General features: G+C 37.0%; 2 protein-coding genes across 2 annotated transcripts; one reads left to right on the top strand and one right to left on the bottom strand.

The window, feature by feature from the left end:
• Positions 1 to 3,320: 3,320 nt before the first annotated feature.
• Positions 3,321 to 19,800, top strand: LOC129281840 (probable E3 ubiquitin-protein ligase HERC4). The gene is made up of 11 exons (XM_064113281.1): positions 3,321 to 3,592; positions 5,145 to 5,307; positions 5,633 to 5,709; positions 10,723 to 10,947; positions 12,499 to 12,590; positions 13,401 to 13,531; positions 15,077 to 15,311; positions 16,122 to 16,306; positions 16,795 to 16,900; positions 17,465 to 17,660; positions 19,114 to 19,800. Exons 1-11 carry the CDS (start codon positions 3,346 to 3,348, stop codon positions 19,365 to 19,367), a joined length of 1,911 nt encoding a protein of 636 aa, XP_063969351.1. The 5' UTR covers positions 3,321 to 3,345; the 3' UTR covers positions 19,368 to 19,800.
• Positions 18,243 to 22,588, bottom strand: LOC129281841 (uncharacterized). Its single transcript, XM_054917768.2, has 2 exons — positions 22,422 to 22,588; positions 18,243 to 20,919 (listed from the first exon to the last, which is right to left on the bottom strand). The coding sequence occupies exon 2, from the start codon at positions 20,874 to 20,876 to the stop codon at positions 20,187 to 20,189; it is 690 nt and encodes a 229-aa protein (XP_054773743.2). The 5' UTR covers positions 20,877 to 20,919; positions 22,422 to 22,588; the 3' UTR covers positions 18,243 to 20,186.
• Positions 22,589 to 25,433: the final 2,845 nt, after the last annotated feature.

Genomic DNA, 25,433 nt, shown 5'->3' with positions numbered 1-25,433 from the left:
TGGAAGCCTCGGAAGTTTTCTTCCGAGGCTTCCAAACAAAGTCGGAACAATCTTTGGATTGAGTAAGGGCGTGGCGCGGCGCGCATGCGGTCCGTAGATGTAGTCGGTCATTGACACGCATTCACAAAATGAATCGCACTTTCTAAGGACGTAGCGATCTAGACATTGGAAAGTATGGAGTACATTATCGATGTCATTGATGTGAATTAATCTATAAACTGTAAGTATAAAATGAGATTGAATTTAAATCTTTTCTTTTGACCTTTTTCATCAGTACTTGCCTTTCTGCTTCAATCGATCGCAATTCGCGCAACCGTTACGGCTGTGTGGCCGGAGAAGCATTAAATAGACATCAAATGTGGTGCATTTAGCAGCAATCTAAGCTCGTCGATATTGATATTTTCGATAGCTACCGCGCTCCGCGCGGGAGGGGGGACACCCCCCTCCCGCGACCCTCCCCCCGTGCGTGCTTCGCACGCACCAAGGCCGCTGCGCGGCTTGCGTATCATCGCTTCGCGCCGCCAAGCGTCAGAATGAACCTGGCGAGAACGTTGTATGGACTGCTTTTATATTCGAGACATGGTTGTTTCTTTCGGCTCGCGGGTACCGCATCGGCCAGACCATGCCCTCGGGCAAAGCCCTAGGGCATAGTCGCGCTGCGGCCCCCTTTAGCCTCTAGAAACAACCATGCCTCTCAAAGCAGTCCATATATCTATATTATGTCCTCATGAAAGAAAATATAATTTGAAATAAAACTTTTTGGGAAAATGACATTTTAGCCACAATATGTATTGGAGTACATGGAAGAGTAGTCCTTGCCTGAGCCTTTCTGTGTGTTACTTTTCTTTCTCTCTTTCTCGTATCTGCCCTTTTTATTTCCTTCATTCTTTCTTTCCTTATACTTTTATTTACTTCCTTCTCCCTTCCTCACCTTTTTCTTTTCGTTTTTTCTCTCCTTCCATTATTTTTTTCATTCTCTCCTCCCTCCAATCTTTCCTCCCACTCTTTCATTCTTTCTTTCATTCTTTATTTCATTTTCCCTTTAATATTCTTTCCCCTTTTTTTTCTTTCCCTCCCTCCCTTCCTTCTGTACCCCTTCCTGTTTTCTTCTTTCTTTGTTTCTTTCTTTCAAAGAATGAAAACATTTTTCTTTCCTTCATTCTTTGTTTGGCCTCCTCCTTTTTCTTACTTTTTCTTTCTCACCTTTATTTTGTCTTTCACACATCTTCCCTTTCTTTCTTTTCTTTCTTTCTATATTCGATGAATTCAAAGAATGACGGAAACCTTTTTTTCTCTTTTATTCTTTCTTTCATCGTCCTTTTAATTATTCTAACTTTCTTTCATTTTTTCCCCTTCATTTTTTCTTTCTTCTTTCTCATTCATTTCTTTTCTTTCGTCTTTTCTTTCTCTCCTTCATTTTTTCGTTCATCCTCTCTTCCAATTCTTTATATTTTTTTCACAAATATAACATTGTACTGTGTAGCCTTTTTGATGATCTTTTTTTATCGATTGTCCCGTATTTCATTTTGTGAAATCCGGGGAGTGTTTCATGAAGGACTTGTCAGACGTTTTATCCGACAAGTCCTGTTTTATCCGACATTTACCATAGTAACAGTGGCTCTCAGCCAATCAGAATCAAGGAAAGATGTCAGATCTGACAACTTGTCGGACAAAAATGTTGATGAAACGCTCCCCTGGTCACCCTGATTTAAACCCTTTTTTAAAACTACATGAATTACCAGGTCCCAGTACATTGTGCATATAGAAATATGTTTGTACATGATTGGCTTAATGACATTAAAATACACTTTGCCACACTAAGCACATCAGTATTAATTTTACATTTATAGAGAAAACATATTGCATCTTGCACATACTTTCAATTGCCTTCTACGGCGCGTTCTCGAACAATTGACCTAGCAAAATGGCGGCGGTCACGTGACTTATCGAGTTCGCCGGCGATGTTTTGCTTGGGTGAACACGACTTCCACGTATTTCTAGTTCAGTGGTACTGCCTAGTACTGGTGAAGTGCAGCATGCAAGAGTATGTACATTATCCGATAAAAAATTGCTTACAGCGTGCATCTTTCACTAGTTTGTTGCAAACATTCTAAAGAACATTAACCAAGAAGAAAATGCCACAAAACTCATACGAAAATCCTGCAGTGTTTTCCGAACACCTCTTGTCATTCCGCCGCCCGATGTAGACGGGGTCCTAAAGGCAAGTTACGCACCAGACCAAAAGCTTCAGTCTCTGTATTTTGGTTGAACTGCGTTGGCTCCACTCACCACTGGAGGCCCGTACGTACAGCAACGTATTAGCAGTAACGTTAGATTCACTCACACGTATTGCGAGGTTAGTATTAGTATACCATTCGGCGGAATCCCGATTCTCTGATCTTTTTTGTACATAAAATGTCACATAAAAAAGAAATTACATCGAAATTTACGAAAAAATATATAGAATTAAGAAACATCGTACCATAGACCGCAGTTACCGCTAATTCCTTTCAAATGATGATCAAAACATAGTCATCTTCGATCCTTTCGTTGGTCAACGTAAGTTGCCATCTTGGATGACATCATCCCTACAGACGTATTTACCAGTCGCTATATATTGCGATTTGTGCCGCTGCTTTGCGCTTGTACTTGTGTGTACGTTCGTAACTTGTCGCTCGGATTGATTGGCCAGGATATGGAAAATTCTAATCAGAAAGCCTTGATAAAAGCACAACTCATTGAACATAGAGGGCAGCAACACATGGCTGCCATTTTTCCTCTCCGGCAGAAAAAAAAATAGGAATAAATCATCGGTAACGTAGATTTTCAATATTTTCTTGCAATATGTATAATATCAAAAGAAAGATTAGAGTCTAACGAAAATAGTGGGCCTTCGTTCAAGATAATATAATGTCATATAGAATAAAAAAATAGATAAAAGTCTAGACAAAACCCGGTCGCCCAAATTGGGAGAAATGATTACACATGCAGGCTTGCACTAACACACTAGTACCGTCGGTGAATGGGGATGATAGTAAAATATCAGAAATTGTTAAGTTAATCCCCAGAAACGACTGTTATTACTGTCTAGTTATGCACTCTATTTATCATGCAAAAATAGTATTTCTTGTGCCTCAATTTCTAAAATATGTTCATATTATTATAGGATAATATGAAATAAAAGCGAATATATCTCCAAAATTCCAAACAGTTGTGGGTTTTTTATTTAGAGATTAACTGCTGCCTGTGTAAAAAAAAATTGAGTAGGAATTGTTCGTCACACTGCAGTAATTTTTCTTATTATTCTTGTTCACAGCTGCATTAGAGGGTGCTCCTTCATAGGCAATGGCCAGCAAAATTGCTACATACTCCTGGGGATCATCAATTGATGGTCAGCTGGGCATCGGTAATTGTGGCGGTCAGACCCGTCAAGAGGTGGCCAAAGAAGTTACCACCCTGTCCGGTCAGCGTGTCCAGAGCATCGGCTGTGGGAAGCATCATACAGGGATTGTCATGGCGGATGGGACATTGTATATGTGTGGAGCCAATAACAAAGGTCAGCTGGGCCAGGATAGGAACCAATTCAGACCAGGTATGGAAATTATTATGTGCAGTATTTATACCTGGCCACCAAATGAAGTTTAAGGTATGTAGGAATTGGCATATGGTTGGATGGTCGGTCAATTGCAAATATTGTGGATGTACATGTAACTACTTCCTTAATTTTTTTAACCAATTTTCTTAATATCTGGCACAAAAATCGGTCTTGAGGTACATGTAAACAGAATTGTTTTCAAGATTCTAATAATCAGGCATGTAAAACGTTGATTAGTATATTTGTCTGATCTGATTACTGAATATGTCCCACAAAGAATGTTATGCTCTTCTAGCCAGAATTTATTAACTGTACCAACGTCTAAAACATGTTCGTTTGGGGATTGTGCCTTCAGTCAGCAGCGTTTGTACTGTGGAATAGATTAACTGAGGGCCATCACTTGTACTTCCACTTTCTTCAAATCGTTCAAAACATACTTGTTCCCATGTTGAATTATTTTGTTTATGAAAGGTGTATTACATGTATAATGTTAGTTTGTTAATTTTTCTATTCAAAAATTATAGTTCTAACTGGTATTAAGACTAAATTATCTGTATGTATAGCGCATAGAGATACTGTTGATGTTGTATAATATGAGCTATATAAGCATGTATTTTTGTTATTATTAGTATGTGCAAGACACATTTTCCACAGATATTGTGTTGCCATGGTAATCATGGTAATCTTGGTATCACAGCAAAACTCAAATAAAAATCTTACAGATCGAACTACTTTCCTAAGTTTTACCAGTGCTCATGAAATTTGGCACAAACATTGGACGAGGGCAAAGATACAAGTCCCATTTCCCATATTTGATGGAAATTGTGTTGCCACAAATGTGGTAATGGCCTGTTGAAGGGGGGGGGGGGGTCTGAATCACATGTTCAGTGATATATTTCTTGTTGCAGATAGCCTCCATGTTTATGTGGATGAGGAATATCAGATTAAATGACATATAGTCATAATAGTGTCATAATGATAATAATGCCAACATGCTTAATATATAGCGAATATCACTGCCAAATGTGTCCTGCACTCAATTGGATATTATTACCAATTGAAGAGAAATAAACCCACCACTCACTACATGATCAGACTACGGCACAATTTTCAAACAAATCAAATCTTGCATTAAATATGAAAGTTCAAAAAGAAAAATCATGTTGAAGTTTGGCTTAATGCTAGAAGTACTAAAATCAGAATTCTGTTTCGCTGCAAGCCCTGTCGTCGGAGTAAAGTCCAAATTGCCCTGAAGTTACTGTCGATGATGAAATCATTATGATTTGGAATTTCACTTTTCTTCCTGCAGGGAGGCTCAAACGAACTTGAATATTTATTTTGATTCATGGAGAACTTTGATTGTAAAGATGTTATTGGTTTGATCGAAAATTCAGAGGACAGCAGATGAGTATGTGCTTGGTTTTATCCACTTAAGTCAGTCCACATATTTACTTCTAAACAACTATATTATTATGAATTGCTTGATTAATGAAAACAAATTAATTATTTCCTAGTTGAATATGATTTTTTTTTCATGATGGTCTGACAGTTCAGGTATCAGCACTGGAAACAGTGGTCATCAAGCAAGTAGCCTGTGGAGATGACCACACCCTAGCTGTCTCTGATAGGGGTCAAGTTCTAGGATGGGGCCGGAATGACCGTGGTCAGTGTGGCCTTGCAACAGGGGATGTTGAGAACAAACCAAGGCCAAGGTAAGAAATTCTTCTCGATTCTTGAAGCAGTTATTAATCTATGATTTGTTTTAAAAACAATTATAAAACCATGTATAAGCCCAAAGAATGATGTGATGTTTTACTAGTGTAATATGGCATATCGCGTGGGAATGAGGGGGGGGGGTAGTAATCTGGTGTATGCCTGGGGGGGGGGTCTAATTTAAGGTGTGTGATGAAGGGGAATACCGTATTTCAATCAGTTGCTGCAGTTTATCTCGTACAGAAGTAATTGACATTTCATCATTACTGCTGAAATTTGTTGTCTAAATTCAATAGAATTTTTGTTAATTTTTTTTTTTTCCAGAATTCTAAAGCACCTTGCGTCATATCAGTTTGTAAAAGTCTGCTGTGGTTCACTTCATTCTATGGCGCTAACTCGAGGTATGTTCCTTCCCTAAGAACCCCCCCCCCCCCCCATCAGCCCTTCTTCCATCCATATCACCCCCTCCCCAACCCCCATCAGCCTCTCCCCCAAATGGGAAGAGACCCCTCATTTGACTGCTTGTCCTTAAAGTATACACACAAAGAAAATTCACGAAAGTGATGATTATAGACAAATTATATATGAATGGAAAGGTCTTGTCTTTTTATACACAAATATGTCACTAAAAAGTCTTATCGATGTCGTGGAAATGCAAGAAATGAAATTATTAGAGACCATTCTAAGCCCCCCAGCCGCCCCCCCAGACCGACAGTTCACGCAGTGAAAACAGTCGAGAATAATGACGTCACACAATAATCGAGCTCATCATCCCTCTGTGCATAATACACTGAATCACCTTACTGACCTCTTCAATATCTTCCGAATTTACCGTTTTCTTCATGTAATGTGACATCCGAATTCTGTTTTCGACAACTTCAGACTATAAGGGAACCAGAACTGTGTTATTTTGCCCGTTTTTTATTGAATTGTGAACTGGAAAGATCGATTTTGTCCACTCGACAGTCTTCGTTGTGTTGCTCTACTAACTATTGAAAAACTCCAAGCTGCACGGTCCCATTCACTTGCTCCCGATGCATGTTGCAGGCTACGCTGTTTGATCCAGTCAAAAGTCAAGGTAAGCATGTTTGGAAACTGTACTTGTTCTGACGATGCATTCAGGTCAGATGACAGATACAGATCTGATATAAGCTTAGAATCATGCATTTTGGCATAACTACTATTAAAATTAAAAAGTTTTTATTTTAGAAATAATGTTTTTGTACAATTCCACCCAAGGCAAGGGTTCATTACATGCCGCCACGCACAGAAAAATCAAGCCATAGAAGTCGTGTGTTGTGGACCCAAGAAGTGAGATCCCAGACGCCTCCAGGCTAAGCACGCGCGACCCACTAGTTAGAAATCCACTGCCAAACGCGGTTCGTGGTGCGGGGTTAGTATACTTAATACGTGTGAGTGGCACAATTCCAGCAGATTTTTTCTTCAGATTTCTAAAACTGGTCAGGACTCAGGCAGGCAATTAAATTATTTAGGAGCACTGAGTGGTATGGACCATGGCTGAAAATCTGCTGTTTCAGAGGAATGTTTAAGTTTTTATTATACACAGAATTATATCACCATGATGCCGATGTCATGAAGCCAGACAAATTTTCAGCAGTGATTACCCTGATTCCTGGCCAAAATCACTCACACGTATTGCGAGGTTAGTATTAGTATACTACTAGTAGTCTAGTACGTATTGCGAGGTTAGTATTAGTATACTAACCACGAACCGCGTTTGGCAGTGGATTTCTAACTAGTGGGTCGCGCGTGCTGGGATCTCACTTCTTGGGTCCACGACTTCTATTGCTTGAATTTTCTGTGCGCGGCGGCATGTAATGAACCCTTGGGTGGGCCAAAATTAGAGTCTGGTGTTTCTTTCTGATTAGAGTGTTGCTGCATATATGTATGCGTAATGCCTTCAACAATGAAGATAAATGCAATCTTTGTAATGACACAGAGACTCAGAGAGTACCGTACCTCAAGTGATGTTCGTGTAGTCTCCACTTCACTACTGGAGTACTGCTACAGCCTACACTACGCTACACACTTACCCGGGTAGGTGTGGCGTACATGTACGGTAGTGTAGCGGTAGTGAAGTGGAGTGGGGCCTACACAAACATCACTTGAGGTAGAGCACCAGTGTTCTGAGTGGAACTTTTCAGGTGTCTAAACCTACTATCATTTGTTGTTGACCGGGAATTACATGCCACCGCACGTCATCAATCATCACGATAATTAAATTCATACTTTGATTTGATTATTTAAACTATTTCTTTTTTTCTCTCTTCTACACACAGATCTGCACAATTGCTAACTCTGGTGACTTCTGGTCTCTGCTTGCTACCTCAATCTGGGAGATTCCATCATGTCCTTTTACTATGATTTGGATATAGCCATTTTTTTCTTCACTCTTTCCAGGACCTACGGTTTGCAAGTTGTGGAATGATAATGATACAAAAGAAAAAATTTCTTTATCAATCTTGGAAACAATTTTGAGCACAGTTTTGGAGAGAACTAAGAAATTTTACTCGGACAGGAATACAGCTTGTCAAAAATAATAACACACAATTTAAAACGAAAGAACAATTTTAATGTTACTAGGGCATTTTGCGAGAAATGTTATACTCAATCACACGTCCCAAATCAAGGGAAAGTCCTTTGATTAAACATGTAGTTGAATTGCGATTGCAACTCGACCTTATTACGCTTGAATTTGAATTTAAGACTTACGCTTGATTTGCAATTGAACATAAGTTTCTTGCAGTGCCCCATAATTATGTTTTGTTATCAGATATTTAACGTGCTGATTTTTCTCGAAAGGTATAATATATTTGTCCTTTTAAACGGTATTTGAATATGGGTACGCCTTTTATTTGTTTTCCACAATATTTATTGCATGTATGAACAGAAGTGAAATATTTATTGTGAAGCACTGTGAATGTTGTGTGATGGTTCATCATCAGACTGAAAGCCTGGTGGATGTGAGGAAGTGGCCTGGATGAAAGAAAAGTGAACATGTGTCCAATTACTGATTTGCATATTCTAAGACAATTTTGTTTCTGGATAAATTTTGCTATGCATTCCCTACATTAAGAGTAAAGGAGAAGTCCACGCAATCAAAAATTCATTTGAATTTAAAGAAAAATAACAAGATATTGCAGGAAATTTCATAAAAACTTTGATTCAAATTTATATAATTACTATTTTAACAGTTCCGTAAATATAACCTATTGTGATCAGATGAAGAGTTTCCTATCGTCAAATCTGCAAAGAATAAAAAACAAAATGCCACAAAAAATAGAAACGAATGTGATGTGAGTGACAACTCTAATTTGCATATCATTGTTTTGTGTATATGACTGTTTTGAGTAAAAACAACAAGGGAAATCACTCTATTCAAATAATTTTTAGTTGATGTGGACTTGACTTTTAACTCTACCCCTCCCATCCCAAATAAGAGTAGAAATAATCTAATCAAGAACTTGAAAATCAAAAGCAGCAATTAAGAAGCAAGATTTGATAAATACAGGTCTGAATAGAATTTCACAAGAAAATAAAAAGAGAAAAAAAAGATGGGTAGGGACGGGGAAGGAATAAAAAAAAAATACCCAGAAAAAAAAAATCCGAGTTTCGAACCAGGGTCCTCGCACATGACAAAACAATGGCCAACGCATTTGGCCACAGACCATCGCCCTAACAGGAAGGCATTTTTAAGATATATGAAAGAAAGTCCGCTCGCCGCTGTTTCCTAATAATGCTTCGGCAATTCAACTGCAATTTCAGTCATTTCGCGATGGATATTGCCGTGTTTTTTTTGTGATTCCTGACTTTGCTACTTAATGAAATTTCATAATTTTTGTTCAGTCATAAAGAAGAATGTCTATGCTTTATATTGACTATAACATTAATGTGACGCAAGTGTGATTTCTACGTGAAAATATGCTTTGTTTATTCACCTATATTTCTTGAAAAAAAAAAAAAATTCTAAGCTAAATATCGGTCACCAAAATACGTTAAATGTGCACTTTTTTTCACTGTTCAGTAAATTCAAACTTTTATCTATATAACAAGACCAATCTTAAGAGGAATAAACAATTCTAAGAGCAAAAAACGCTGATTGGAAAGATCGTCTCCAATGGGCTGCTGTCAGCTCAGCTGCTCACTGCTCATTGTGTGACGTCACTCAGCTGGAGCTCGCAAGAGGACCGGTGGAAGGCAGAAATATGGCATGAAAATAAATCATTTTTGAGAGCTGATTTCTGCAATCTCTGATCACTATTTTGAAAAGTGAAGTTATATATCTGATTAGTAATACTTCCCCTTTACAATGATGACCACATAAAGTCATTATAAAATACTTTTGATTCTTTGGATGTATACTTTAATTGTGTGTTTGGTCTACAAAACTCTTGGTCTACTACCAACTAAGTCTAATTCACATTTAGTCTGATCCCCCAGTAGTTGGAATAACAAACTCATCTGCTTATTTTGTAGTTAATTTCATGATTTCTTAATAAAAAAAACATTTCATGTATTATAGGCTAAGTAATGCTTTACCAAGTACGTTATGTATAAATGATTAAAACCAAGTGCAAGTCCTTTGGAAGCAAAGAGGTACATTATATCATAATGATGTGATAGATGAACACTTATACAAGAACTGTGTATTATTATTATAGCCTAAATGGCAAGTAAACCAAACGTAGTGTAGCCTAAATGGCAAGTAGACCAGAAGTAGTAGACCAAATGGTTGTAGACAAACTAGGATTAGACCATGTGGGATGGGACGAAACAGAAAATAGACCAAATGGGAGTAGACCAATCAGCACTTCATCCTCTGCAAAAGATACAATGATAATTGTGGGTTATTGAACCGTTGAAGGAGAGGGCTAATGAAGCATTCCTAGTAATGATGAAAATAGCCTCAAACAGTCTTTAAGCTTGCCACAGTCTGGGATGCTACTGATTAATATCTTATGTCAGGGAAAGAGATATACTGGTGCTGTTATAGGCCAATTAGACCTATAATATAGAGAATAATCCTCATATTACAATAAAAGAACCTCAGTAAATTCCTTTACGGATCAGTTAAAAACATATAAATGCATAAAAGTAGAAAATGTTCCAACTTTGATAGGACATTTTTGGGGGGATTGGTGTCAGTGAAATCTGTTGTTTCATTGTAGACCTACTTCCTGTAATGTTCTATAAAAAAAAATCAATGAGCAGTTGTCAGAAAATACTTTGCTTTGAGCAACTAATATACCCTGTCCATTATTCTTCATTATGTTTCAGACAGGTTGTGGAAAATTAAAGCATTTAATTTTTTTTGTAACAAGACATAATTCTCTGTTACTATGTAGATGTTATGTCCTTAATAAAAATGTGACTGTTCTTTTCCTTACCAACAGATGGCAGGCTCTTTGCATGGGGTGACAACACCTATGGTCAGCTGGGTATTGGGTCATTAGTGACCAACTACACTGACCGTCCAACCGAACTGACCTCTCTCCGTGGGGTACCCTTGGTGCGGGTATCCTGCGGTGGCTATCATTCCTTTGCTCTAACCGTCTCAGGGTCTGTCTTTGGTTGGGGGAAGAATGATGTAGGGCAACTTGGTCTTGGTAATAAAGAAAGTAAGTCATCAAAGTGTTTCTTCATTTTTTTTCCGAGACAAAGATGTTTGATGACATCTTAAAAGAGTTCAAATGGGGAAGGATTGTAATTATTATCATCTATATAGAGTGTGTCAATGACACATTAAAAATGTGTATTATGGTCTGCATCAATTGCCCGTTCAATACCAGAGCTTATCCTTTAAAGGACTGAAATCCAATGAATGCCCGACAGGCTCCTGTACAAAACTTGCTGTTGACAGTATCAAAAGTCTAGTGTGCATGCCCGCAAAATATACAACGCAGACAACAATAAACGCAATGTGACGTGCAGCATAGAGCACAATGACACTCAATGGTGTCATAATGAAATACATGTGAATTGCATATCAACAACCAAATTTGATCTTATGAAATGATGATGTAGTGATGACATGACTTGTTTGATCAAATTTCTCCCTCTATTTTTCGGGGGGGGGGGGTGGGATAGATGATATTGAGCACTTTTAGAAATGTACGTCCACATAGTGAACTGGTACGAAATGACGTCATTTTTAGGCCTGCCATATGCCTCACGTCCTCACACACGTCCACTCTCAAAATCGAGAACCTCGCCACATCCATTTTGCGGTTCTCCTAAATCATAGACGACGTGCACGTGAGTGACGTCATTTTAACCGTTCAAGCCCAGCATGAAGATCAACCTTTCCCTTTTAAAACACAGTTTTCAGCGACTTTTCACAAAATTAATGTAAGTTGTACGATGAATTATGTTTATCATATTTGAAATTGCTTTCTGATCTCCAAAATATACATCGAAATATATCCTAACTCGCGTAAAAAGGAATCAAAGCAAGTGAAAGGGCACATGTGCACAAGTTGCACCTTCGCATCACCCGACCGGGTCGCCAGGCGATGGTGCGCCAGATCTTCCGGGTCGGGCAGCGTGTCATGACCCGCTGGTTATCGCGCTGTTTCATGTGGACGTACGTACACGTACAAGTCGAGTGAAATCTAAAGTATTCGCATCTGTAGTGAACAAGGGCAGACGACGACGTTGACTCGAAGGATCAGAGGACTGCTACGTCGTTCACGTTCACTGCTCCTAAAACCCTCTATTAATGATATTGGATGGCTTTATTTCATGGAATACCAGAAATATTCTACTCATTAGGGCCATAATTCCACTCATCTGCTATTTGTGGAATATTTGCCCAGACTTTTAGTTTTTGTTTTTCCTTTTTACTCATTGAAGTACTCTGCTAGTTCAATAATTGGTGCAATATATATAACGTGGTGCTAAAAAGTTAGTGAACCCCACCAGAAAATGCATTCCTCCATTCTGAGTAATGAATGTAGACAACAACACTACAATGTCTGGTGAACCCAGAGAAACAAAGTAAATGTAATATTTTATCATCTGACTTCACTATGAAATATCTAAAACATGGCAGAACTTGGACACTTTTTTAATATATTAATTTTTTAGTGGGGTCAGCTTTTTAGCACCACTGTATCTTAACATTCTAATGCCATCATTTTGAATTTTTTGTACTATCTCCTTTATTGTAGATAAATCTTATCCAACATTGCTCAGGAATATGCGTTCTCAGATGGTGAAGCACATAGCTTGTGGACAGGAACACACAGCCATGCTTACTGCAGTAAGATGGAATTCTTAGATCAAGCTATGATAGTGAACACAGAGTGACTTCAAATAGAATTCAATGAAATCACCAACCAACCATTTGTTAGTGTCAAATGATTATGGTAGATGATGCATAATTGCTGAGAAATCGCTTGTATTTTAAACTTATAACGGCTATAACCTCAGATGCTGTTACATCTGCTGAGAACAAATATGTCAGTGGATGCCACTGCCAAGATATGTTACAGGTCATGTCCACCCCCAAGAATGATTTGAGTCAAATGATGAAAATAATCAGAGTGACGAATTATATAATGTAGAGGTCCATCTTTTAGTGCTCATGGTGCTTCAAGAAAGTAAATATACATATGAACAATGATTGGAAATAGAGTAGAATAGAGATTTAAATTCTCCTTTACACAATACGCTATGAAATTGCTAATGAGAGAGGAACAAATAAGTTTTCAATTTGAACAAATCTGACAAGGAAATAAAAAATCTTAAGAGAATAGCACTGAAAAATGTAATTTGAAATCCGATGTAAATGAAAAAAGTTATTGCATTTTAAATTTTTTGCTAATTTTCACAAAACAATTGTATAATTTTTTTTTCCATAGGATTAATGTGGAGTTATAGTAATTATGATTATTCTTTTTCCAGGAGGAATCAAACAGTTCTTTTTTTTATAATTGGAGGAATTAACTGAATATTTTCATTTAAAAACTTGTTTGATTTTTTTTCTATTTATATTTTTTTCAAATCAACTTTTTCTTTTGTTGGTGGACTGTACCTTTAAGAAACCATTCTCTTCTGTTTTTAATCCCAGGATGGTGGTGTCTTCATGTTTGGCCAGGGGTCAGAAGGTCAACTAGGTCATGGGTCAAACTACAATGAGGTCAATCCAAGAAAGGTTATTGACCTAATGGGCAGTGACATCACACAGTTGACTTGTGGAAAGTAAGTAGAATATCAAAGGCCTGGGGGGTTTTCACAAAGATTTAAGTGTGTCCTAGAGTCGCATTTTAATTCCTAGTTGCTTGTGGTATAAAAGGCATCACTGCATTGGTAAAATCATGCTAAGAGGACACGCACTACTGCATTCTAAAAAACTAAGATTGCGCTTTACATATCATGTGTGCATTGGCATTTAAGCACGACTCTTGAGTCACAATTAACTCGTCGTGAAACACCCCCTTAGCTCAATTTTTGCTGGAGGTGTTTGTACATAAAGCTTTTTAAAACTTAGTTTTAAAGGTTGTATAATTACACTACTCTCCTTATCCCAATCAATACTACATTTAATTCCTCAAGAGTTGCAAAAATCACTCTGTAATGTTATCTAATGTAACTAGCTCTGAACATGTCAATCTGTAGAAGTGTAAGGCTCTAATTTTAGATTTGAAAATATATATGTATAAATAGTGAAATAATTACCTTTAGAAGTAATATTGCACATTTATGAGAATCTGGACAAAAAAAAGGGAAATTTGAGTTTACAGATGCGATTATCTTATTTGATGATTACACCACTTGTGGTATAAAAGAGGAGTTTAATCGGGCAAGTAAACCATCAATACATACATTTGAGGCCAAAAGTTTACATTCACCCATGGAATTCAGTGAAATTTGTTTGCTTGCCAAACATCGTAAAAATTTACTGTATCTTCAGAAGTACATGTATGAATACTAACATCACAAATTTGGTATCAAATGAAAGAGCATATTAAGCTCTTTCACATGATTGGGATGCCGTTGGGATTTGAGTATATTTCAGGTGGAATTTTCCTTGAAGAAAAAAAATAATATTCGTGCCAAATGTATTCTATTGTTTATTATATTTTCAAACATTGTTTCATAGAAATATATAAATGTCAAATCTATGATTTATATTACATTTTCTATTATGAAATGTTTGTGTTGAGAAGTAACTAGCACAAATATGAAGATTTTGGGGGAAAATGACACCTAAATATTGTTCAGCTCCTGATGACAAAGCAATGTGATGAAGGGGCATGACAAACTCATTTTCATCAAATTCGTCATGATAGCACAAATATTTTATAAGATACAGTAAATTTTATGTTTGGCAAGTGTCAACTTTTCTTTGAATTTCCTGGGTGTATGTAAACTACTGGCCTCAAGTGTATGTCTCATTGAGCAGATTGTACGAACATAGAATTCTGATTTAATGTTTTGACTTGGGCAAATGTTGTTTTTATGAGAGCGATGATATGCAATTCAGACTGAATATGTTACTAGCTGCATATGTCTGCGATGGGTAAACTAAATAGATGATGAATGAAATTAAAGACATCATGAAGTAATCGTCAAAGTTACATGTCATAATTTTATGCAATTCACTTATTGAGTGATAGCAGTACTGGTACTTGGTTTTAAAGTTTAGTATTAAAGGCAGATATGTCTTATTCAGCAGCTTTCTGATTTTATAAAGATGACAATATTGTGATGTATTTATATAACGTTACATTTTTAAATTTGCAGACACCATACATTAGTCTTGGAGGGTTCCAAAGGCAGGTTATATGCCTTTGGTCAAGGAATTCATGGTCAGTTAGGCCAGAATGAATCCAGGTCCTGTTCCAATCCATTAAGAGTTCCTGGTCTTTGGGTGCCACACGGCTCTATAAAGGAACAGAGTGTTTCTAAAGGCTGTGTGGTTAAGTGTATATATGCCGGCGGTCATCACTGCTTTTGTACAGTTACAGATGCTGCAGAAGTGAGTATTTAACCCATTGCCTTCTAGGTCTTGGTGATCCCTGTACAAAGCATGTGTGAATTAAAGAATTTAGTAATTAATGGGTTAATCTATTACCTACTCCTAGGACACAATTATCCCTGTGCAAAGCCTATGGGATCAACAGGTTAGCCCATTGTTTATTACATATAGGAACAAGTGACTCCTGTACAAAACTTATAGGAATTGCAGAATTCGGTAGTCCCTATGTTATTGGTATTACATGATTCAGAAGTCAGTTGGTGAAACCATGACTTTCTGGAATGGAGTAGTCCAAATTCCTTTGGGAATTACAGAAGTAACTTGTAAATGGGGGGGGGGGGGGATGTCTGTAGATAACCATCAGAAATCAACTCATTCATGGGTATTAATCTTTTTTTAGTGTAATATGACCATTACAAGTTGTCTTTTTATATGTTGTTCATTTAAGATTGCTTTCGAATTACGAATTATTTTTATCATCATCATTTATTCCAGTCAACATTTTCCTGCTTGCCAAAGATTTCTGACTTTCATGTCATGACACTCCCTCCTTCCACTTCTTTCTGTCTTGAGCATCCTTCCCATTCAGACCAACCTCACTGCTTTTCTTTACCATATCTTTCCATGTTACCTCTGGTCTTCCCTTTCCTCTTATGTTGTCCTCTTCTAGATCCTATGCTCTTTCATAGGTTCATCATCTTCCGTCATCGATACAAAGATAATAATTCATAAAGATTATAATCTTATCTTGACTTGGCATTTGTTAACAGTTTGCCCTCAAAATGCTCATTTAATATTTTTTATATATAGAATCCAGAATTGCCTCTAGACTTCAGGGAGTGTACCCCTCACCAGGAGCCCACATGCCTGACAGAAGACCTTATCAAAGAACTCTCAACTACTGTACCAAATGTATCGCCACCTCCTGAAGTTAGAAAAACAGCTGAGGTTGTTTTCTCATCAGCAGCCTGTCTTAATGCGTCTTTCCTTAAAGCGTGAGTACTAAGTGAATCCGAAATGTTTTTTTTATTTAGACAGGAATAATGGTGATTATTGCTGAGGTTTTGTATGTTTTCTTTTTTCCTGCAAAGCGGCAAGTGTCCTTAGATGTTCCCTTCTCCTACTTGCATACAAAAGTTCTTTGAAATGTTTTTTTTTTTGATACAGGAACAGTGATCATTATTGCTGAGATTTTGTATGATTTTATTTTCATCTTTTAATTCTCTCTGATCAGGAACAAATGTTTTTCCTCTCCTCGTCACCACCTTTGAATACTTCATCCATGATGATTAATGAAATTACTATGAAATGTATATTATTTTTTTATGCTTGAATAATGATCATTAATGCTGAGACGTAGTAAGATTTTTGTTTTGCCATTAATTTATCTGAGAAGGGAAAACTTTTCCCCACTCGTTTTACCCCCTTTGCATACAACCATGGTACTATTGTATTTTGATAGTTTTTTTTTGTCTTGATACAGGAACAATGGTCATTATTGCTGTGGCAAGTCAAACCATGGGGTGGACCTTGACACAGCTAGAACTGCCTTCCAACATCTTGCTGATAAGAACATGATCCTTGAAATAGTAAGTAACCCTTCAAGACTACTACTTGAAATCATTGGTGACCAGCCACCCCCAAAACCAACAAAAAGTCACCCAAATGAAGTTTTCAGATTATTAATGAGCTAGGAAAGCACAGTGAAGATGGCCCCCTCTGGTGACCAGTTCAGGAAAGTCATTAAATCACATCTATTTTGCTAAGAGGACAATGAATCGCATGGACTGTCAAAGCTGATCATTCCGAGGTGTGGCCAAGAATGGAGTAGTGTGCGCATGCAGTGTTTTGTAATGGAAAGGAAAGGACACTATATCAAATGACCATTGGATCCTAATGTTTAAATTGATCAACAATGACCCATCCAAGTACTTGTTTGAGTGTAGACGAAATTTAGTGAGAGCTTCAAAGAATCAAATACACAAGGTTTGAAGTATGGGGTTGACTCAAGCATTAGGAATCTTCACTTTCCAGATACTGGTAGTGAGATAAAGGGTTTCATATCTTAGCCGAGACTTTGAGTATGTTCTTTTAAAATGCAACAATTAAACACAGCTTGTTTAAATATGAGTTCCTTTGTGATTACTTTACAGCTAGCTGGCATCATCAATGCGAGCCTTGTACCAAGTCTTCCAGAATCCCCTCCAGATGTTGAAGCCCTGAGACTCTACCTATTATTAATGGAATGTCCCGTCCTCAGCAGGCCTCAGGAACGGTGGTGCAGACATACCATTTCACAAATAGGGAGTGCCTTATGTGGGTTGAAAGGAGCAGCTGCTAAAATACTAGGTGAGTCGCTTTGTCAATTGTGCATAAAAGCTTTTAACTCATTTAGTCCTATAACTGAATTAATTCAGGTCTAGGTTAAAGTCCACTAGTTTTCCACAACATGGAAAACAGAAATAAAATATGAAATTCTGGAAGAACACAGATTTCTCAGAATTTCATGGAAAATGTGATTTTTTTATGCCATAAATTTTTAACTACGAAAAGTGCATTGAAAGTCCGGGAAATCACCGCAAAATCCAGTAAAAATGAGACTGTTCAGTGAAAAATCTGCCAATTAAACCAGTTTTCAGTGTGTAGCATGTGTTTGCCGAGCTTTATTCTCATACTGCAGTGCTTGTATATCATGGAAACTACTATAAAAATGTTAGAAAACAGAAAAATTAGAATTTTAGGCTAGGCTGTGTAACAAAAGTTTGTATTTAATCAAAAGGAAATTGTGACAAACAGATTGAAATGTCTTCAAAGTGCTATTGGGGAATCTAATTGAAAATTATCTTACTGGATTACACTCACTCTTTTCCTTTGAATTTCAGATAGTACAAAGAAAATAAAGTAAAGATAAAAATTGGAAACAAGATTTTAAATGTTACCATGACTTTATTGAAATGTATTGAAATATCAACGAATAACTTTTCTATGACATGAAAGTTTTGCATTTTGATCAGTACACAACAACACACAAACAAACTATTGCTTGTTTTATTTATTCCTCATAGATTACATCATATTCTGTTAAAATGTGAAAAGATAATAACATCTTTTGCAAATTACCAGGGCTATTCCAGACATTTTTTTAGGCTCATACCACCCTCTACTCTCTGTGTATATTTTCTCTGCTTTTGACCTCTCCACCTCCTAAAATCCTTGAAACTTGTCAACAGATTGAACCTGTTTTACTCCTTGGTATCCTTTGATATTTCTGTCTGAAATTCTTGACACATACCAAGAAGTTCAACCTCAAGTATAAGCTTCAATCAAATTTGTTTTCTTGGACGGAAATTTATATTACTTGGCAGACATTTTGATGTAGAGAATTGTTTCAGTATACAAGCATAACACAGGTTTTGTAGAGAATGCTTCTCTTATTAAACAGAAAATTGTGGTACATGTATCTTTAATAAAATATAACTTTTCAGTTCAGATTTATTGCCTTCGGCGGTAGCATCTGTTGGAAGATCATAAAATTGTTGTTTTTAATTATTGCATATGAATTGTGTGTAATTGCACCATTTCTAGATAGTACAAAGTGTTACCGCTTTTAAACTATTAAATTGTAAATATAAACAATACTTGACCTAATAGTCAGTGAAACTGTTAAAATGCATATACATGTATATCAAGACTTATTGCATTTTTAATTTCTAACACTTTGCATACCTTGAAAAGATATTTGTGAATGTCAACAGTCATCGAGTTCAAACCTCTTTGAAATTTTTTTATAATCATTCTTTAGCTCACTGGTGGTCAAAACTTCAGCCGAGACATCTAAACCGCATTCTTACTGTACATAAAGATGGTATTCAAGCTATTCTGCAGGTCGGTTCGTTCAGACAACTCTGCCCTGAAGACCAGTCATTCCTAGATATATGCATGAGGGTCCTAGATAAACTCAGTAAGGTAAGCAACAAATTCTTTGTCATCTCCAGGGGGGGGGGGGGTGTCTCACAAAGATTTAAGTATGACTTAGAGTCGCACTTAAATGTCTAGTTGTGTGTGTTATAAAAGGCATGACCGCATTGGTCAGATCATGTCAAGAGGATGCGCACTTCTGCGTATTGATCAATAATATTGCGCTTTGCCTATCGTGTATGCGTCATACTTAAATTTGTGTGATACACCCCCCAGGTTATTATGTTCTTGTTCCCATAACATCTAGTAGTATCAGATATGCCATTCTTCTGGTTTTTTTCTTGATTTCAGGCCGTAACACCTTCCCATGTCAGGCTTTTCAGGATTTATATTGTACAGCACATATAGAACTTGAACAATTGTTTGGCTTTCATGCCCAGTGAGTAAATGTGTGATTATATTTACTTTCATTGACAAGAGCCATTCATTCTGATGCTACTTCTGGCTGAAATAATGTCACCAAAAATTTTTGTAGATAAAGAAATTAAGACAAATAAACACAAAGAAGTACATAAGAAATAAAAACAATGAAATACAAAACAAATCAATATTGGTACTAGAATTCTTTTTTTCAGTTGAAATTTTAAGAAATGCTATACAAAATATTTACACCAAAAATCGACATTCTAGGAGCTTTATCAAGTGAATTAGAGCAATAAGTATGATTTCATGAATAAATTAGCATAATTGATTAATACAAAATGAAATATATGAAGTTTGTGAAATATACCTATGCAGTCCCGTAGATATCATCATTCTTGCACGATCTACGACCGATGTCTGAAGAAAGGGCCATACTCCCCCCTCCTTTCATAAAGGAGTGGTGATGATCTAAATGCAGTGTTAATAACAACCCATGTTTTCCGGGTTTCAGAGACTCATGAAGGAGTATGCATGTTACTCTGTTTCTGCGGTCTTGTTCAGTAAGTCATACTCATCAACATGTATCTCTGTGATGATTGGACCTTCCCATCTTTCTTCCTTGGTGCTAACCACATTGATAGATCTTGATTCGAGGGTTAAAATTTGATTACCTGTTGTTTGTTGAACAATGCTCTTTGTTGTAAAGGTTTTCCTTAATTCCCCTGTATCTGTGCTCTGAGCTGTAAAGGTCTTCCTCACTTCAGCATTGGGGTTGGTGTCCTGTTTCAGAAAGGTTTCTAGCAGTTCTCCCTCATCTGTGTTGCCTCTCTCTTTCATAAAGGTTTTCAGCAATTCTTCTGCATCAGGATCAGTGTTCCGTTCAAAAAAGCTTTTCATCGCTTCTTCCACTTCTTTGTTATTGCTCTTTATAAAATATGTTGTTGTAAATTCTTCTTTATCATTATCAACATCCAACCTTTTCATACTCTCCTTCCCATCTTCCATTCCCTCATCTTTTTTAGGCTCTGTATTCCCTTCTTCTCTTCCCTCATCTTCTGCTCTCTCCTCCCTTTCATGCCTGTCCTCTTGGATTGATTGTTCCTCCGGCGATGTCATCAAGTTCATCTCTGCTTCACCTTGTCTTTGGGCAGCACGCATTGGTGTCTGAGGCTCTGGAGGGATTTGCTCAAAGGCAGTATTGCTACTTGAAGAACTGCATCCCATGATTGAATGAAGGTTGTAGTTGCTCTTGAATTTAGTCTTTGGCCTGGAGGAAACAATGATAATAATATCTCTCATAAAACGCTGATTTGTCTAGTTGCCTATTCAGTGGCACACTATATATTATAATGGCTTTAGCTCCAGCTGCTTTTAAGGTACCTGGTGCATTCAAGGAATTAATCCTGCTGGGAACTCATTCACCTCGTCTTTGGATCAATGAGGAGCAATTTCTTGCTGAAGGAAATCACACCATGGCTGTGATTTGAACCTACGATCCTCTGTAGAAGACTACGAGGCTGCACTTATTGGAACGATATCTGTATGCGCTTTACAGATTACGCAGCCATACAGGTACAATGCATTTACTCCACTCCCTGGGTAGTAATCCAGCAATTAGCATTCAATTAAGAGATTCAAATTACTATGTTACTGTCTCTGAGACAATTGCTATTAGTCATTTATTACATTGCATTTGAAATATGCAAAAAAGACAGCCTCCCCCAAAATCCAAATGGCATACATTTTTAAAATCTTTGTAGTAAAAACGATTTAGTAGAAGTGTTCTTCCATATGTTAACATACCCTTGTGTGAAATTGATCTGTCAAGTCATTGACTAATGAATACCCACTTAAGGTGCACAATCCCTGGTCTCAAGAGGGCGCTGTTGGACATACATACGTGCTGCAGACTGTACCAGCTACCTATTGACACCAGCTTTTATATACGACGCTTACGCAGACGCCATGTTCTGAATGCCCCAAATCTGGCGATTCTTAGTTCGCGTACGCTTCGGCTGCTATTCAAAGACCTTTGCAGGTTGGTTGTGTCTCCTGCTGTGTGAAGTGACGTCAGCTGATGTTTGGGCCAACGCCAATGTAGCGTATGTATACAGTTTGTGAATGTGTGCATATGCTGTGCAACTGGCCGATGATTGACAGCTGCATGCAAATTACGTTGATGATCTTTGTAATGAAGATGGCGGCTAGTACAAAACTGCCAACAGCGCTGAGGATTGTGCACCTTTAAGGTGAAATTGACACTTTTCGGAGTTGAAATGAGACATTTTTTATGCCATCCTTTGAGAGAATTTTATAATTAATTGCTATCTGTTAAAGTTATCTCTCATCTCTATGCAACAACAACAAACTGATGATATCTTTTATTACAATTTTTTGGGTTTTTTTCCTCAATAATTTTGATGGGTATATTCAATTCTTGAGGGCTGTACTGATAAATTCCCCCCTATAATCGTGTTCATCAACCTGTGCTCATCAAACTATGCAAACACAGTAGTAGAATATCGACAGATAACAAAGCAACTACATTACCCAAACATTCGCCAGAATTAATTCTGAAAATGATTTATCTGCCTTTTGAAATGTGACTTTTTTCCTTTGAAACATATGCTCATTAATGCATGGTGTGACTTATCAATTTAATTTTCTCACAGTTGATAGAAGGGACACTCCTACCAAAACATTTGCTGAATCACTTCTTCAAAGGGAAACTTCTTAAAAGTCCATAGATATTTTCACTTTTATACTTACACTTATTTATCAGCTTAGGAGATGCTTCTTGAAATAAAAGCAATACTGCTAAGATCCATTACAGTACTTTTCAGACAGGAACATCCTTTGAGGCAATGTCACTACCTATGTATTTACCGGAATAACATGGTAACATTGTCTTCTTGTGTTTGAGACATGAGAATATTAGGGATCACATGTATTTATTTGGCTTCAGAAGTACACTAGTGCACAATCCTTTTGAGTTTGAAAAGCACATTACCATGCAATTGGTAACCATGGACTATTCATTCACAGTGTTTCATCATGTCACAGATGACTGATCATCAAAACATTTTTGAATGGAAAATTTTCTTTTACCACCAGCTGAGCAAAAGGGAAAATCCCCATAATGGGAAGAGATGGAGAAAGAAAGAGAGAGAGAGACAGAGAGAGAGCAAAATGGAGTGAATGAGTATCTGTTATATTTTATTTGTTTCGATACAATGATTAAGAAACCTACAAGTACTTTCTGCCACAGGGCTGAGAAGTAACAAGTACAAATAATGATATTAAAAATCATTAAAAAGAAAACTATTTCAAAATGGAATGTTATAGGCTCACTTGGGAAGTTTGATGCTGGAGATACAGTTTCTTCCTCGCACCCAGTAAGATTGCTTATTGGGGAGTTGAACCTGTCATCTACTCAGTGTTAGTCTGGTAGTACAGTCACTGTGTGGCAATCAGTAGATGACAGGTTTCAAATCCTGTTGGTTTAAGATTTCTTCTGACTCATTTTCTGAGAGAATGTATTCAGTTTTTTTACTGGGTGCAAGCTAGAAATTATATCTACAGTATTGGAAAATGTTAACAAATAGAAAATACAAATGAGGTACAGTGAAAGAGAAAAGAAAGTAAAGATGCATGACAAATAAATAAACAAAGAAATAAAGAACTAAAGTAGAAATGATTAAACTTCAATATTTTTTAAGCTTATAGTTGAGAAGATATGTTGGATGCATTTTATGAAGACTGGAGTGTTCTCAGAGATTTGTGGAGGTAAACCTAGGTGATACAAAATTCTTTGGCATACTTGTGAGGTTTTTCTTTTTTTCTCCTATTTCTGGGTTTATATGTAATCTAAATTAGGTGCACTCTACAAACTTTATTAATAGTATGGAGATAAATTTTTTGTTTTTTGTTTTAAATCAGGTGGGTGTTTCATAAATCTGTTCGTAAGTTAAGAGCAACTTTAAGAACGACTGGTGATCCTTTCTTGTGTTACGTGATATTCACCATTAAATGTTCACTGGTGATTATTTAGCGCGTAAGAAAGGTTCACCAGTCGTTCTTAAAGTCGCTCTTAACTTATGAACAGCTTTATGAAACGGCTTCCAGGAGAACAAATTGCTTTTATATTTCATCTAGAAATGAAATAATTTGTTTTTGACGAAGGTGATGGTAAATAGCACTCTATATGGTCTTAACTAACCTGGGGTTAAATAAACCATGGCTATCAGATTATTTCCTCTGATCATGGCCTCCTGCTCTACAACTCCTCTCACCAGCTCGAGCCAGCCTTCTCTTATCTCTCCAACTTAAAGCGAGTTTTCTCTGTACTCGAGCCTCTCTCCCCTCTCCAACCCAAGCCAGCCTGCTACTCAAGCATCTCATCTTGCCTTCTATTAGTTTTTCTTTTGCTCTTTCTGGTCATTTTTATGACTACACTGATTTCCGAAAGAGACACTCTACTTTCTAACCTCCACTTTCTCACCTATACATCCATTTCACTTCTACCTCTTGGTTCCACTTTCCCTAAGTCCTTTCAAGGAATTTACACATGGTGTACTGTAGTAAACCATATTTCTGTGATTGTTCATATGACAATGCAAACCTTCAAACATCAGATTCCTTCCTGTTATTCATCTTTATTCAGTCCAATTTAATTCATTAATTTCTATTTGAAAATTACATAGCAACTTATGGAAATAATAACATCTAAATCATACAGTGTATAGTAGATTTATGATGAGTCTTTCACATGAAATACTCGTACATATATGCATGATTTTACCATAAAAAAAAAATAATGATAATAATAAGATTGATATATATAGCTTCTTTTCCATTCTGATTAAATGCTCAAGGTGCTTAGAAAGCAGCAAGCACAAAAAGTAAAGATAAATACAAGAAAAAGCATGTTACAATAGAGGGAAAATGTCTGTCTTCAAAACTAGCACCTGCTGGTGAACAAGATGTTGCAGAGTTTGATTTCTTCAGCCCCTGTGATTGTTTTTTTCCACAGGGGGAAAAGCCCAAAGATAAGTTTGTCAGATAGGATGAAAAATTCATACTTATGTTGAAGTTTCTGCTTGAAGTCTTGCCAAAGCCGTTGTCATTTTTTCTATCTCGAGTAGGCTGTGATGTTGCAAGACACCACATAATATCAATGCTTTAAAAACGTAAGAAATCATCAGAGTTGTTGAAGATCTGATTACCGGTGTCAATGTCAGAACCGCTTCCTGAGCTATGACTGTCCTCAGGATTGTGAAGTATATTGTCTATCCAGTGCTCTCTCATATACTCTTCATCATTGGTTTCGTTTAGTTCCTCCTGGCTTTCTTGTGCAGGGGTAAACTCAGCCCTTGATCTAATTACGATTGTTTCCCTTTGGATGATCGTTGCATTATTGCCATAATGCAAAACAGTTTCTTGATGTACTACCAAAGTTTGCGCTGGTTCGTCTATGTCATCATCATCATTACTCTCCAAATATTTCTCCTCGTCCTCTTCATCTTCTATCTCATCTTCTTCATCTCCTATTCCATTTTCTATTTCATCTTGAAGCTCATGATCTAGGCTTCCCTGGTCTTCTTGCCATTCCTGCAGAGACCTACTCTCATCTCTTACATTGTTATCATTCTGTCCACTATTCCTGTTGATACTACTTACGTCTTCCTCTCTGAGGTTGTCATTCTCTCCACTCGTAGATCCATTCCTGGAGGAACTCCTTACCAATAGCAATCCAAATGAACCATCTCCCTGTCCAATGGG

Source organism: Lytechinus pictus, chromosome 18 (assembly GCF_037042905.1).
Source record: "Lytechinus pictus isolate F3 Inbred chromosome 18, Lp3.0, whole genome shotgun sequence".
NCBI classification, from domain to species: domain Eukaryota; kingdom Metazoa; phylum Echinodermata; class Echinoidea; order Temnopleuroida; family Toxopneustidae; genus Lytechinus; species Lytechinus pictus.
Note: the sequence above shows the minus strand (reverse complement) of the source record. Positions and strands in the feature narration are given on the sequence as shown.